The sequence below is a fragment of the Electrophorus electricus genome, chromosome 3 (assembly GCF_041902795.1).
Source record: "Electrophorus electricus isolate QZ-2024a chromosome 3, ASM4190279v1, whole genome shotgun sequence".
NCBI lineage: Eukaryota > Metazoa > Chordata > Actinopteri > Gymnotiformes > Gymnotidae > Electrophorus > Electrophorus electricus.
The window spans coordinates 22,443,495-22,458,284 of NC_137499.1; the positions used below are offsets into that span (position 1 = coordinate 22,443,495).

The following is a 14,790-nucleotide window of genomic DNA, read 5'->3' on the forward strand; positions in this document are numbered from 1 at the left end:
AAATATTCACTTATTTCACTATCTCTTTTAAACACTCTACGCTCATTCTACGATACGCCTACTATTACTATTTTTACTACTAAGTACCATTATTTACATTGGGATTATTATTATTTACATTCATATTATTTACACTCAGATATTAAAGTACCAGGGATTATTTGAATTACTGTGGCAAACTAAACGGTTTATAAGTTTTCTTTAAATCCTCGGATGTTAGGGCCAACCTTGTCCTCTGTTTAAAAAGAAATCCGTATCGGGGCAAAAAAGTTTAAGGAAATCAAATGCATTAAAACCGTAGACTTCGATATAATCCAACCCTGTCGTGGATGAAGGTCAGATCTGACAAAGTTCTAAGAATAATCTGCGAGGCTAATTGATGACGGTCACATGGGCCAAAAACTGGGACTTTGTAGGCCAGTTGATGGAAGGGAGAACTCACCTTGCCCGCAAAGACCCAGCCTCTGACACACTTAGCTCTCGGAGACCTCGCAATCCTGCTCAATCTCTATCTGTGTAAGTGGCCTGCGGTATATTGGCCGTGCGTTATTAAGCAGGGTCACCGCATCATTAACGCAAAACACGTGAAACACCGACGCACCGTCAGACCAGGCGTGAAGCTAGCCTACCATGAGGAATGTGAGTCAGTCTCCCCCCTTTCTTTACCTGACAGTTCTCCGCATCCACGGAGAGTCTTCTTCCGCGAAGCTCTTCTTGAAACGGGCATTCGTTTGAGGAATCGAAAATGTTGCTGTGTGGTGCGAAGTTGCAGCTACTTCACGCGTTGTCACCATGCGCGCCCTCCCCGTTTGCGGCGACTTGCTGTTGCGCGGACTCCGAATTAAGAAACAGTATCCATAGGGACCGGTTGCAACATTCCCTTTTTTTGTTTTTTTGTTTTTTTTTTTTGCTCAAAAGCTGGATTGTCTTCCATCTGAACAGAAGGGAAGCGATACTCCGTGGTGGAGACGCTGTGCTTCGTTAATGCGCCAGCCTTTTGGCGTTCTCGTTTGGTGCCGCTTCAGCCAGAGCGACCCCGTGCGCTCGCCGTTAATGAAACACGCGTCTGGCCGCTGGAAACGCGCCGTGACATGTTGCGCGGAGGCGCCGCTGCCCGGCGGAGGGGGCTGCACGAGCCAGCAGCCTGGGACCTCCCAGAAACGAACCTCCATTTAGGTCCCAGCGGAGATGATGCTCTGCTTTTTAATTAGAATAAAACCACCGCCTGCACCGCCACACACAACCTACCGTAACATGATATTTTGAGGATCGTTCGCCTACTGGTCTGCACTGTAAAGATGTGCTTAACATTAGCTCATTACCAGTAGGCTAGTTTTCATTAAGTAGACTGTACGCTGCTTCTTTGCATGAAAGGAACTCCAGCTGTGAAACGTAAATGAGAGCAGTGCGGTAATCACAGAACTTTCGCTGCCGTTCCGGGACCAGTTCCTCTCCGCGCTGGCGAGCGTGTAAGGAAACACTGGGCGGAGATTTAAAGCTTGGGGTGCGGGAGCGACGCACATGCCTGCACATTTCTGTGGTATGGTGCGGCTCCCTGTGGCGGCTTTTTATCTTACACGAGTTAAAATGATTTTTTTTTTATTCAAAAGAGTTCTCCCAAATGTTGGGTATATTTGTTGTCACTGGCCTTCTACATTTCACAGATCCGTTATTTTAAAGTTAAACAGCTTGAACAATTAAATCTGAAGTCCCCCACAAAGAGAAAGAAAGACAGGTTTGCTATTGTGAACTGTAGTAATATCTGGATGCCGACCGTATCATGAACCGCCCGTCTGACCTGCGCAGCAGCGCGCGTCGCAGGATTTACGCGCAGACTGTTCCACACAATCGAAGGCACGAATGTTTATCCGTGTGGTCTCAGTAGTTCTCTCAGCATCGGAGATCTTTCGGTGAGTAGCGGTGCTACCTGCGCTTTAACTCCAACCAGCTATCTTAATGTTCAACCTAAACGTTATAAATTTATATCGCCAGCTCAAATTTAACCCGATCGTTATCGACCGCATGTAACCGTTATGTCGTTATAGCTTTTGACAGTTTTCTGCAGCCCATATTAAGTAAGCTATTTGTTACCGGCCTAGTACATTCTAATTACAAAAAACAGTCTTTATTTCTTAAGTCTAAAGTGTAGGTAGAATTATCCTTTAGAATTTCATTATCTTTCATTCTGTGGAGACCGCAATTAGTTCATGAATCGTCGCAACATTTGGTGATAAACGTATAACCTCCGATTATGGGATGGGGGAGCTATCCACGGGTGTGGTTTCATTCGGTCAGGTGGTCATTATGACCTCGCATGAACCCTGGCGTCGGGCTTTCCGTTATACTCGTGGTCTCAGACGGTCACTGGTTGTATTGCAGCCTGGAATCTTCACTGGTCACTTTGGTGCTATTAAATTCTACAGAATGGGAAACGCCAAAACCCAGGCTTAGACGCACAAGAAACGCGCGAGCAGCCGCTGGGCGCCTGGGGGCATTCGAAAATGAGGATCACGTGTAGGCCACCCTTCAGGGACTGGGATTGAGACTGACACTTGGCACTATTTTAGTGATGCACGCTGGTCTGTAACACAAACACTGTTGTTTCACTCCTGTTATGACCCTTGCCTTTTTTTTTCCCTTCTTCTTCTCCTCCCTCATCCATCACCTCTCAGCCTGTCTCTACTGACCCATTTTCCCCCAGGGAGGAGGGAGTGAGAGTGGGCAGTGGTGGGGTCCTTGCTGGGTGGGGCGACCGCGTGCCCGATGGTATCCCCCACCATGAAAGCCCTGGTGGACGCAGTGTGGGCGGTGTGGAGTATCGGCGCCTCCATCTATGACTACATCCATACCAGTGCCATGGAGGAGCGCTTACACACTCTGGAGAGCGTCATCACAGTTCATCAGTGTGTTATTGGCCTGCTGACAGCCTTACTGGTGGCTCTCTTTACCTACATACTACTGAGGAAGCACTGATGGACGAGCAGGAGCAGGGGGCCACTTTGTTGGCAGTGACTGTGTGTGTGGCTGTTGTTTGTCGAGGCAGTGTGAGGGTGAAACCAGCAGCTTAGTGAATGTCCTGACTTTTCAACAAGTATGCCCATCAGTCAAAACATTTGTGATTTAATTATCCGTTTACAGCATTTAGCTTATGTTTTTATCCAAAGTAACTTACAATTATGACTGAATACAACTTGAACAATTGAGGGTTAAGGGTCTTGCTCAAGAGACCAGTAGTGGTAACTTGGCAGTAGTGGGGCTTGAACTGACAACCTTTTTTACTAGTCAAGTACCTTAACCACTGCCCTATATGAACACTTAACATGTTCATGCCTAATCAAACATAATGAACTCTCTCTGTAATGATCCTTGGTGTGTGGAGGATCTACTGGCAAGTAAGGCATGTTTCTTCACCAGACAAGTTATTTCTTCAGAAATGGTCCAGACCCTCAGATTACACTTGCATTTACAGCATGTAGCTGATGCTTTTATCCAAAGCAGTTTACAATTATGACAGAATACAATTTAAGCAATTGGGGGTTAAGGGTCTTAAAGGGTCAGGGGCCCAACAGTGGCAACTTGGTGGAAGTGGGACTTTGATTGGCAACCTTCTGGTTTCTATTCGAGTACCTTTACCACTGAGCTACTACTGCCCTGTTATACACAGCCTAAGAGTTGTCCTTTTTCAGAATGTGACATACTGGTCTTTGGGAGAGGGCAAAGTGAGTGTTACAGAAAACACCCTGGTGGTTAACAGCTACAGTACCTGTCCAAGATAGCCTGCTGTTCCCAGCAATTACTCTGTTCCAGTCAATAGCTGCTTTGTGAGTTCAGCAGGCTTTGGGAGCCCTGCTACAGGCTGGTGTCCTACCTCACCGCCACAAGCCACAAGCTTTCATTAACCTCTCATTTTAGAATGTTTCATAATATTTAATGTCTTGTTTAAAAGACTTGCAGGACCATTTTAGAGAAGGGGCATTTCATGACAGCTCATTTTCCAGATATTAATATATAATTAATACAGAATAGTGCTTTATGAAGTGTCCTTAATGTGTGTTTTAAAATAGTCATCAGCTAGGTATTTGGTAGCTTTTGGGTGTTTATTTTCTTTAAGGTAACAGCCATGTTGGTTGAGGTGTAAACCTATGTTATGTCAAATTAGTTTTCTATTTTTAAAATACTTATGTAATATTAAACTTCTATAATCTTATGTAAACATATCTTGTTTATACAATTTTGTCCAAATGTTTTTCTCCCACTTTGCATAGCTCATTAGGAAGGTCTTAATACCCATTCCACCTTATTTTATTTTAATGTTTTTGACCTGAACTAAACAAAATACTGCAGTTAATCATGAATCCCATTACCATATTTGAATGCTGTGTAAAAGTGTGGTTACCCTGAAGGAGTCCATTTTGTATCATGAAGTCAAAGTACAACAAGAGTGACCAACCGCAAATGTTGTTCAACTTTGCATGATTTTCCTCTGCACCATTACTGATGGCTTAGATCTGCATTTACTGTAGAACACCTGAGAGTTCCCTCAGAACCAAACCAAAAAACATTAGTGTATCCAACTTTAAAAGAATGTTTAATTGATAAATGGAGAAAGTGGTTGTACAAGGATATCTCTGTACTGTAGCACTGTCAGTAGCCTACATCAGCTCTGACTGAAGATTACTTTACCTTCTTGAAATGTCAGTAAGTAACTGAGTTTTTCCAAGCAACACTGTAGTGGTAAATATGACAATTAATACATACTAGAAAATGAATGATGACCCCACATTTTGTTAATACTGAAATCAACTATAAAACGTTTATTTCTGGAATATATGATTTGGAGGACGGTGAGACTTCGCAACAATACAAAAAGAAAATTTCATTTTAATGTTTACAAAAAACAGCAGTCATTCTTCTAAAAGGCAAAATGCAGAACAAACTAAGTGTAATTCTGGACAGAACAGGATTTTTTATGGAAAATTTAAACAGACTGATGGATTATTTCAAAGACAGGGCACAACATGCATCTTGTCTCGTTGTGCAAGATGGAAGGTTTCCTTGGCGATGTGCTCAACAGCGTTACAGCAGCAATAATCCACATCTCCAGGCTGCTTCTATATGTGTCCAGTCTGCAGAAGAGTGTACTGCATTGTGAAGCGCTCCACACTCTCCCCAACCAGACTCTTCATGGCCCTCCAGTGGAGCCGGCCACAGTTCTCGGGGTTTCCCAGGGCGCCCAGCTCCTCACGGATGAAATCCATCCACAGATCTACAAAAGCAATTCCTCTGGTTATAAACTTGACTGTCAGAAACAAAGATGCATGCATCAGCTTACTACACTGAGCGTGAAAAGTCTCCTTCTGGCTCCTGCAGTTCCTTTGCCTTGGTTTGAGCTCACCATCGTCAGTGGAGCCGAACTCGCGCAGTGCTCGCTCATAGTAGTCTCGCAAGTTGCTTATCTTTGGATTTTCCTGTGAGCAAAACAAAGGCATGTTTTGTTAAAACTGGGCCCATGAACCTTAATTTCATTTGCCAGAACCATTTCCAAAAGCACAGACAGAGCTGTAGGTTTACTCACTTGTTCTTTCTCAATCTGAACCATCTTGGTAAAGAAGGCCTTACTGAAGGGTCTGTGTTCGTGTAGGCTGGAAGGCAATTTTGACTGGTGAACTTGGACTCTATAAACACGTCATGATCCTCATTAGCCGAGGGCATTTTCTGTGAAGGCGGTGTCTACCTTTTGAATGTCTTCCTGGCTCTTTTATAGCCCCCAGTTTTGTAGGCCCACTCCAGATAGGTTTCCTTCATCGCTGCTGAAACAGCTGGGACAGTTGACAACAGGGCTTTCTGGAGCCGAGCAAAGAGAGGTCTTGGTCAGCGGGGCTTTTCTTATAACTCATGTCACATCAGTCCAAGGAAAGTAATAGCAGAACATACAGGTGTAGGTCAAGGTACCGGTCTGACACCGAACCCCAACGCTGGCTGCAACTGGTACCTGAAACAGAGCGTCCGTGTCCTGTGGACACTGTGATACTATGCTCCACTCAGCATACAGCTGCCACAGGGGCAGACTGTCCTGTAAACCACATGGAGAGATGTTAAAAGACCCAGCTCCTTGAAAGAAGAGAATGCTTAAGAAGTCTTTAGAAATATGCCAACTTTGTCTCATTAGAATATTTTAGTAGTATGCTAATAAAGTAGCATGACATGCACCCATCTCAAAGAAGAAATATCGTATTATTAAACATATGACTTGGACAGAATTAAAGGCACCCTTCCCTAAAACTCAGGTTGCACAACATTTGGCAACAATGACAGCCTCCAGTTTTTGTAGCCATCTGTGAGTATTTTGTATCTCTCTGCCAGTAGTGTCTACCCCTCTTCGATTCTTCCAAGCTCTTGAATGTTTGCAGAGTTTGGGTTCCCAATAGCTGATTTCAGCTCTCTCCAAAGTTTTCAGTTGGACTGAGAACAGGACTTACTGCTGGCCAGTTTGAAACAGTCCATTTTTCATTCACAACCATTCTTGTATACTTGTTAAATGTGTTTTTTGGGTCTTTATCCTGCTGTAGGCTTCGTTTCATAATGTATAAACATAACACTGCTTTGCTTTGTCAAAGAGCTCCATTTAGGTTTCATCTATGTCCATAGGACATTTTCGCAGATGGATTGTGGTTTGTCTATGAATGTTTTGGCAAAGTTCGGATCCTAGATTTAGTAAGATTCCAGGCAGGGGACAAGCCTTTACTTATAAAGCACCTCAGTTATGGAACACACATACTTCCAATTTTTAAAACTAGGTTCAAGACTTTTTTCTCAAACTTCTGGTTAGCTTCCTGTATATAAAGAACACAGCAGGACCTGGTCATAGTGTTTTCTGGAGGTCTGTGGTGTTGATGCTGTTGTCTGGCCCATACATTTGTTCACAGTGACATGGGTAGAAGACAATGTCTCTGAGCGTCCTCAGGACCGTGGTCACCCTTTGGCTCTCCCATCCAGTTCTGCTGCTATAGATAATCCTGCCAGAGCTGCATGCTGATCACTGGCACGTGTCTGTTGTTCATGGACTCCATCTGTTTGTCCATCTTTACAGATCTAACTTTGTCTCATCTGCATGTTACTGTGGTAAATGATGCCAACACTGGACAAGATCTGCTCACTGGTGATCCGAGATGATGCCAGGAAATGTCCTGGTGCTGCCACAACAGATGAGCTGATCTTGCCATATTCACCCACCCACTCCATCTACTCTGATAGGGGCAGATACAGTTTGGCTACACTAGACCCACTGAAAAGCTGACATCTATACTGAACTAGCTGGATGGACCTCCCAGGTTTCTTTTTTAAAATGACACCAAGGGAAATAAAAATAGTCAAACAGTCATAACACCATCAGCCCTTCTTATACCTTCTTTAAGCAATGGGGTCCTTCTTGGCCTCCACCCAAGGAGGCTTTTTTTGTTCAATAAGTGGAGTATGACACCGGTTGAAAGCATCACCCCAGATGTCTCCAGCTCAGCCTGCAAGTTCTTTGCATGTTGTGTGTGGTTTCTTTTCAGCATTTCAACCCAACTTTTCCAAGGTCATGCCATCAATTTTAATCTTTTCACCACGACCTTCTGTTCTTACAATCGCAAACTTCTTGATAGGATTTCAAACCATTTAGGTAGGGATGCCAACGTCTTTAGAGCTCTCGTTAGACTGCTTGTTTCTGGTCTGTTCAGACAGCTCCCGTCTTTTCCATTGTGAACAAGAAACAGAATAAATCTGACCTTTTTAAGCATCAAAGCCACCATTCACAGGATAGTCATATGAGCACTAACAAAGTGTGGACAAGTGAATCATTTCTAAGTAACAGGAGAGTACATTGCTGTTCTTTGTTTCAAAGGGTGCCAGTAATCAAGTCCTAACATTTTCATTTTTGTATCCTTTGTTTCTACCATTTATCATCTTTTATTTGCTAGTTTTGTGTCGTATGAGTTTATTTGTAGGTTAACCAAGCTGTTCCACTAAAAGACTAATGTTGTTTAGTGTCATGGACGTTCACCACTTCATTTGCACTTTAAAAACTATTTAATGAGTGATAGCTGAGGTCTGAGCTTTTCTGAGGCCTGGAGGGTTTTAGTCTGTCGTCTGGGAGCACAGGGTAGGGAATTCTACACACACCTGTTTTAGGCAGGTTCCATTTGCTGTAGAACTGTGTGTGTGTGCGCTTCAGATACAACATAGGCAGAATGACTACACTGTCATTACCATAAAAGCTTTAATGTGTTAAGCTTTATAGAAGGATGCCATTATGAGGATTTTGGACCTAATGAGTTTGTGTTACTGTTACTGGAAAGTAAGTGCTAAGAACAGGTGTCTAATTGGAGCAGACTGCACCAGTGATGGTGTTTGGAGGCATACGTCCCAATAAGGGGCACCTGGACTGTTACCTTGGGATTCACATGCTTCAGAGCTTCCTGGAACAGAGACCCCACCTCACCACTCTTTACATGGACCAATGTCTGCAAGCTCAAAGACCAGATCTCCACCGACTGGCTGAAGCATTTGGTGGCCGCTATAGCAACTTGAGTGGCAGTGTCCATGTGCCCGACCGACAGTAGGACCTGTAGCTGGGGGACGAGACAGCAGTGACCTGGATTATTCTACTGCCTTGCAGTAAATTACTGGCAAAAGTCTGGAGGATCTACTGTGCTGCAGTTTGGTACTTTCCTTAATGCAACACACCTGCTGATTCAACTCATCAGCTAATTATCAGACACTTCATTATCTTCAGATAATTACCACCCACAACGAGTCCTGTCTGAATTAAGGAATCCTACTGTTTTATTATTATTATTATTATTATTATTAGATTCAGCACTTCCTGGTAGCCAATGCAAGTTAAGTGCAGGTACTCCAATTACTGTCCAGAGGCTCAGATCCAGAGAGGAGTTTGATTAATGTGTTCTGCTACACGTATAAGTCCAAGTTAAAACTGCAGCCTAGTGATCAACTTTGTGCCACCAACTTTAATTCAGTGTTGGTACTTTGCGACAACAATGATTGTAAAGCAAACTCATGGTCTCACCCAGGTCCTGTAGAAGGACTCCTGAAGCAGCAATGCATCATGGGCTCTTTGTAGGACCTCGAGCAGCCGCTCTCTTCTCTGAGATTCACACCATCACAACAACCTGAGCTCAGTCATGCTTAAACACACATACTGAAACTGCACTGTGCATAATGATACTGTGCATAATGACACTGTGCAATCACCAGGACGTATACATTAACTCATTTATTTAAAAAAAAAAAATTCCTACCTTTTCTTTGAGCTCAGTGACATTAGTTTTCCTCTTAAATCTGTCCAAGCAGAAAGTTACATAATGCGTCCACATTGGCTCTGCAGAAAAATATGGACAGATAGAAAACTGATAAACAGAGAAGTATTTCCCTCCTGTCATCTGGCACTGTGCCAGCTGGTAAAGTATAGAACTAGCTCGGTGCTCTGGTACCTGTGGCGAGGCTCTTCAGGCCCTCCTCGTAAACGGCGCAGCAGCGCTCCTCCCTGCGGTCCACGTCGGAGGCACGGCCCTGGGCCGAGTGCAGCTTGGGGGCCCCCGGCGCCTCCAGCTCTCGACGCGCCATGAAGTCCCACGTCACGGACTCATCGGTGTGTTGGGCCTGCAGGCTAGACACAGCTCACTGTGGTTATGCCCCATACAGGGTCGCACGGCTGCGGTTTCTTGTTGACTTGTGATCCATTTTTGAAAAGGGTACCATGTAATCTTGTCAGTCACTATTTGCTTAGTAGATGACCTCATAAGTTCATACAAACTAGCTTTAATGTGCCCTACTGAAGCATGGTTAGCATGGTTATGACTACATGCCAAACTGGTAAGAAGAGGTAGAATGGCTGCTATATATTCAAAGATACTGCAAAGATCATTCACCTGGAAACTTGGGTCATTTTGAATCCCTGTGTTTTTTTGAAAAGTGCTTCCAAAATCTCCAAAATACTGCAGAGATTTCACTGAGGACTGTTAGTTATCTTCATCAAACTAATAGTAATCTCCATCGATTCTGATTGTTTCATCACAGCTGATGAGTTTGACCTCCAATACAGCTTAAACAGTCATGGATGTTGTGACACCAGTAAAGAAGAGCTTATCAAACCAAGCACTGTGGAGAAACATCATGACAGTAAAAACCCGTAAAAGAGAGCTGAGTGCAAGTAGAGACAAGTGAAACAATCGCAAAATATGATCTGATCTATAAACAAATCCTTTCCACTTTTATCTTGAAGTTAGAGGGCTGGACAGTCTAATTTTTATTAACAGGAACAAGAACACCCACACTCATTTTACATTTATCACGGTGGACTAGAGAATATATACCCCAACCTTGCAGGTTTTTTCAATGATAAGATTATAAACATTAGACTAACCATCAATACTTTACTCGACTAAAGATACAATAACACTAGCTTCACCCAGAAGCAACCAGGTTGTCACAATTTAATACAACTGATCAGAAAACAGTGATGACTTGTTAACCTGCCAATAGACTTTCAGAAAAATATATTGGGCCAGTTATTAAAACAATCTGTGCCTATATGTACGTGTCTCAAATTTTCAGCTTCCAGGCAAGATAAACTATTTTTAAGTAAATGAGAAACTATGAAATTCCAGTCAGATTTCTGACCCCACCAGAGTAGACAGACCTTACAAAATAACTGACACACCTGAATACTTACTCTAATAATACGTAATTTCTGGTATTACTAGACCTTAGTCTTCAGTTTGACCCTGTAGCTCACAATACTTCTGGACAGTTTGGGAAGCTGGGTAGGACTAGAACAGGACCAGTTCTCAAATGCTGTGTCGTATTTACAAAGTCTGAGTTACTTTGTCAGGAACAGTGATCATGACCCTGACAGGATGGGTGTAACCTCGACTCCCTCGGGGTTCGGTACACTTCTGTTCAAACTGTACATGCTCCCATTAGGCCAAACTCTGAGACAACACTTCTTATTACAGGTACGCAAATGACTCATAAGTACGCTTCGCTCTCTCACCCGATTACAGCCTGGTAGCATAGAAGACCATCTCAAAATTAGTGCACATCTTCAATCAAGGGCTTTTAAAAAAATTAATTAATTAATTAATTAATTAATTAATTAATTAAATAAATACCTGGTCAGAAATCTAAATTCAGACCTACATGAAACTACAAGAGGAGACATTTTGGCTAAATAATCTGGTGGTTTACAGGACATTGGAAAGACCACAGTTTTGGCATGGTGGACTAGAGCAGTGAAAGACCATCATGCAGTTGAGCGTTTGCCGCCGGTGTCGTGAGCCACACAGACCCTCGCTATGCAGCGAGTGGAAACCAGGCAGAAGCCAGATGAATGTCATCTCTCCATCAAGTACATCAAGGCCTTAAATGCTAGAATAAGTTTTGGCCCTCATTAAAAACATTACTGTACGGCATGACTAAAAAATTCTAAAGATACCAGACACCGATCTTCAGAATGTATGAATGTGACTCAGATTTCATGCAGCTACATAAAAAACCTGCCTTACTTTTGAAGAATTTTGTCTTGCAGATCTTTGGTGAAATCAAAAATGGCAGCAATTTGTAGCAGGGACAGCATGAACTGTGCACCTGTGGAGAAGACGAGGAGTAGCAATTAACTACTAACTCAGCAACTAAAAAAATAAAATAAAAAGAATAAACGTGCAGAGTGAAAGATGACGAGTAGACAAACACCTTTGATTTTCTCCGTGGCATCTCTGTAGACTACTTCAGCCAGCCCACCACTTAGGATCTCTGGAGAGAACGTGTACTCACCCTAAGGAGAGCAGTCGTGACCATTAACTCGTGCTTTATCCTGTTACACACTGTTGCAATTCGTAAAATAAACTGAAAAATCTTATATAAAGACTTTGCAAAATGTTTAACTGAATGTTACAATAGGTACTGAATATTACATAGCACAAACTGCAAACCAATAAGATTTATAGCTAGACAGATGATCCTCACTGTTCCTATAAAGACAGGATGACAAAATGACAAACGTACAATGTCGATTTTGGCCATTTCCAGTTCCTGCTGCTGTTTCCTCAGTTTCTCTGCGTGCATCAGCTCCATCCGGAAGTACTAAACATCGCAAATCAAACAGACGGCGCATTTCGAGCGGAATCAGCCCACTCCTGTCATTCACAGGGCCTAAATCAAACTTGCATGCAGTGGAGTTTACTCGGCATGTGCTCTCCAGAGCCACTGTCCGGGGAGAACTCCACTCCCTCACCTCCTGATAGACCTTCTGGTTCTCCGGATGGAAGCGAAGCGCCCGTAGGAAGAGGTGCCGAGCGCTCTCCGAGGAATTCAGGTCCTCCATCTCACATTTGGCCGCCATGATCCATAAGCCTAGCCAGACCATCAAAGCAACGACTTAAAAAAATTTTAATTCTTCTTGCTGCGTGGCACTTATGATGTACAGGATTGATGGCAAACATGAACGACAACTTTACTGGGTTTGTCAGGGTGGATAGCAAGCATGGAGGAGAAGACCTTGCTCAACTGGCTCTTGGTCCCCTGAGCAGAAGAAAGAAAATAAGAGCATTACACAACCTCACAAAGTAGGTCAGTCTGAAGAATACATTTTAAAATGTAAAAACATCTGGCCAATATTAATTTTATTTATTTACACATTTACTTTTCTTACAATATAACGGTTGTACCAACGTAATGTCAAGGCATATGGTGCATTGCCAACTGAATGTGAATAAATGATTTTGAAGGACTGGTGTGCGTACCCATTTCTTACAGAAGGCAACCTGGGACAGCCACAGCTGGACGTCTTCCTGAGGATGAAGAAAGGACAAGCTTTGATCCTGCGAGTGCCAGTTCAGTACGTTCAAAAACAATACATAACCAGTTTTATGCAAAGCTTCATAAAAGACTACACCATTTATACCTTCCACTTTGAAGCAGCTCTCTTGAAAACATTGTTTATCCTCTGTATAATGGGGAATTCGATGTCCTCCCTTTTGAAGTGGTAGCCAATTCGCTGAAAATATATAAAATTACACAACAAGAAGCAAAGGTCACTCCTGCCAGGTTTTAATCTGGCGACGCCATCATAAAATAACTCAATGTGCCAGGCAAAAGTGGGAATAACTCCATTAGGTTTGTGAAGGCAGAGTGACAGTGGTAAAGACACCAGTAGCAGCAGAGACAGTGGTAGAGGCTGGAAATTGGTAGTGGATGAAGGCAGGGAGCTTCAAGTTCCACAATGCATTTCGGTAACTTCATCGGGGCCGCACATGGTGCAGGATTCTGAGGTTGAGCGAATAGTTTATATCACTGAGCCAACAATTCCATTTAAGGACATAATTGAGGAAGGCTTTGAAAGAAAGAAGCTGAAATATGCAGACTTTGCAGCTGAGGTGAAAATGGTTGGCAGGCACATGGTCGGCCAGTAGGCACAGGAACTAGAAGATGTGCTCACCGCCTGAGTTACGGGTAGTGGGAGCTCTGTGGTTAAGGTACTTGATTTGTAACTGGTACTGGTTCAAGCCCCACTGCCAAGTTGCACCCTTGAGCAAGGCCCGTAACCCTCAATTACTCAAATCGGACTCAGTCATAATTCTAAGTTGTTTGGATAAAAGCATCAGGTAAATGTGTAGCCAAGTCAACTACTACACAACTTGTTGAGTGTGTTTTTTTTAAAGGGCATTCACCAAGAATAGCATTAAAAGTTGTAAGAGGTAGCTGAAAGGACTAGTCACTAGTGGTGACTAGTGGTTACTAGTGACTGGGGATCAGGCGGTCACAAATTACTTTGGTGGGTGTGTCAAGGTGTCATGTAACTGGTGGAAATGGGCATGCGTAATTGTGGCAGTGGGGCTTGTTGTGGCCTTAGTCACCGGGTAGACCAATAAGGATATATTTTTGTTGTTTTTATGTATATATTAACAGTCTGTGGTTGTATATGTGGAACTCATTACAATGGGCATATATTATTGGTGTCAGTTGGGTTTCATACGTCCTTAGACACTACACAGATATATATGTACATATTTAAATATTAAAGGTTTTTATCCTTCTCAAACTGGAGGCAGGTAGCCAATTTACTCACAGCTCTTCTTTTCTTGATGAGTTCCAGCACATTTATTTCATACTGATGAAGGGAGAGAAAAAAGACTCTCTTAGGCAGACATTTATAACTTAACATTTTCCAGCAATTGAGAACGGCTTGCCAATTAGCCCGAAATCTCGCGTGATTCGGGACGGCTGGCCAACACGCACCTGAACATATCCGATGAAATCGTCTTTACTTAAAACGGACCTGTGTAACTTATATTCCAGGGCTGTCGATCTTTTCAGCATAGATCTGTAAAGAAATCATCCCGTTTTAATAAAAACACAGCGGCTTTAGCCACTTTATAGGCGGCGACTGCGTTAACGTTAGCCACCTTGGCTAACGGTACTCACTTCACTTCTTTCTTGGTGAAGAGTCCGACTCTTTCCAGTTGCTCCAGGCCTGGAAGCCTGTCCTCTACTCGCTGCTGCACTATATCAGCCATTTCAACGTGTCGTTTTATTTATTTATTATGTTTGGAGGGATTGGAGCTCTGAAACCATCTCCCTGCTTGCATCGTTTGCACGTGTGTAGAGGAAGTTATGATTTGTTGGGATTTGTTGAACGTCCGGGTCCTTGTTACAAATAGATCCGTGTAGAAACAATTATTGAAGTAAATACATCCTGCGGCTAGTTCTGGCTAGTTCCGCCGGTTTACA

At 43.1% G+C, this 14,790-nt stretch overlaps 1 protein-coding gene and 1 long non-coding RNA gene across 3 annotated transcripts; one reads left to right on the plus strand and one right to left on the minus strand.

The window, feature by feature from the left end:
* Positions 1 to 1,051: 1,051 nt before the first annotated feature.
* On the plus strand, positions 1,052 to 4,456 carry LOC145656957 (uncharacterized). Its single transcript, XR_014122668.1, has 2 exons — positions 1,052 to 1,910; positions 2,673 to 4,456. It is a non-coding gene; the product is annotated as an uncharacterized LOC145656957 (long non-coding RNA).
* A 338-nt stretch (positions 4,457 to 4,794) lies between these two features.
* utp6 (UTP6 small subunit processome component) lies at positions 4,795 to 14,691 on the minus strand. 2 transcript variants are annotated; one of them, XM_027012335.3, is made up of 19 exons: positions 14,485 to 14,690; positions 14,299 to 14,383; positions 14,129 to 14,170; positions 12,965 to 13,057; positions 12,804 to 12,851; positions 12,519 to 12,582; positions 12,296 to 12,414; positions 12,067 to 12,144; positions 11,755 to 11,836; positions 11,568 to 11,649; positions 9,495 to 9,670; positions 9,303 to 9,382; positions 9,071 to 9,148; positions 8,433 to 8,612; positions 5,993 to 6,073; positions 5,735 to 5,844; positions 5,576 to 5,642; positions 5,396 to 5,468; positions 4,795 to 5,266 (listed from the first exon to the last, which is right to left on the minus strand). In XM_027012335.3, the coding sequence occupies exons 1-19, from the start codon at positions 14,574 to 14,576 to the stop codon at positions 5,112 to 5,114; spliced, it is 1,785 nt and encodes a 594-aa protein (XP_026868136.2). In that variant the 5' UTR covers positions 14,577 to 14,690; the 3' UTR covers positions 4,795 to 5,111. The 2 variants fall into 2 exon arrangements, with proteins under 2 accessions (XP_026868136.2, XP_081566769.1); XM_081710643.1 differs by lacking the exon at positions 8,433 to 8,612 and having other exon boundaries at positions 14,485 to 14,691.
* Positions 14,692 to 14,790: the final 99 nt, after the last annotated feature.

What these genes read in the sequence shown, in the direction of transcription:
- utp6 (XM_027012335.3), bottom strand. Translation starts at nt 14,576, where the DNA reads ATGGCTGATATAGTGCAGCAGCGAGTAGAGGACAGGCTTCCAGGCCTG. An exon ending in TCATCAAGAAAAGAAGAGCT is followed by an intron (nt 13,058 to 14,128) that starts GTGAGTAAATTG and finishes ATATATTTTCAG; the next exon opens with CGAATTGGCTACCACTTCAA. An exon ending in CAAGACAAAATTCTTCAAAA is followed by an intron (nt 9,671 to 11,567) that starts GTAAGGCAGGTT and finishes AGCTGTGTCTAG; the next exon opens with CCTGCAGGCCCAACACACCG.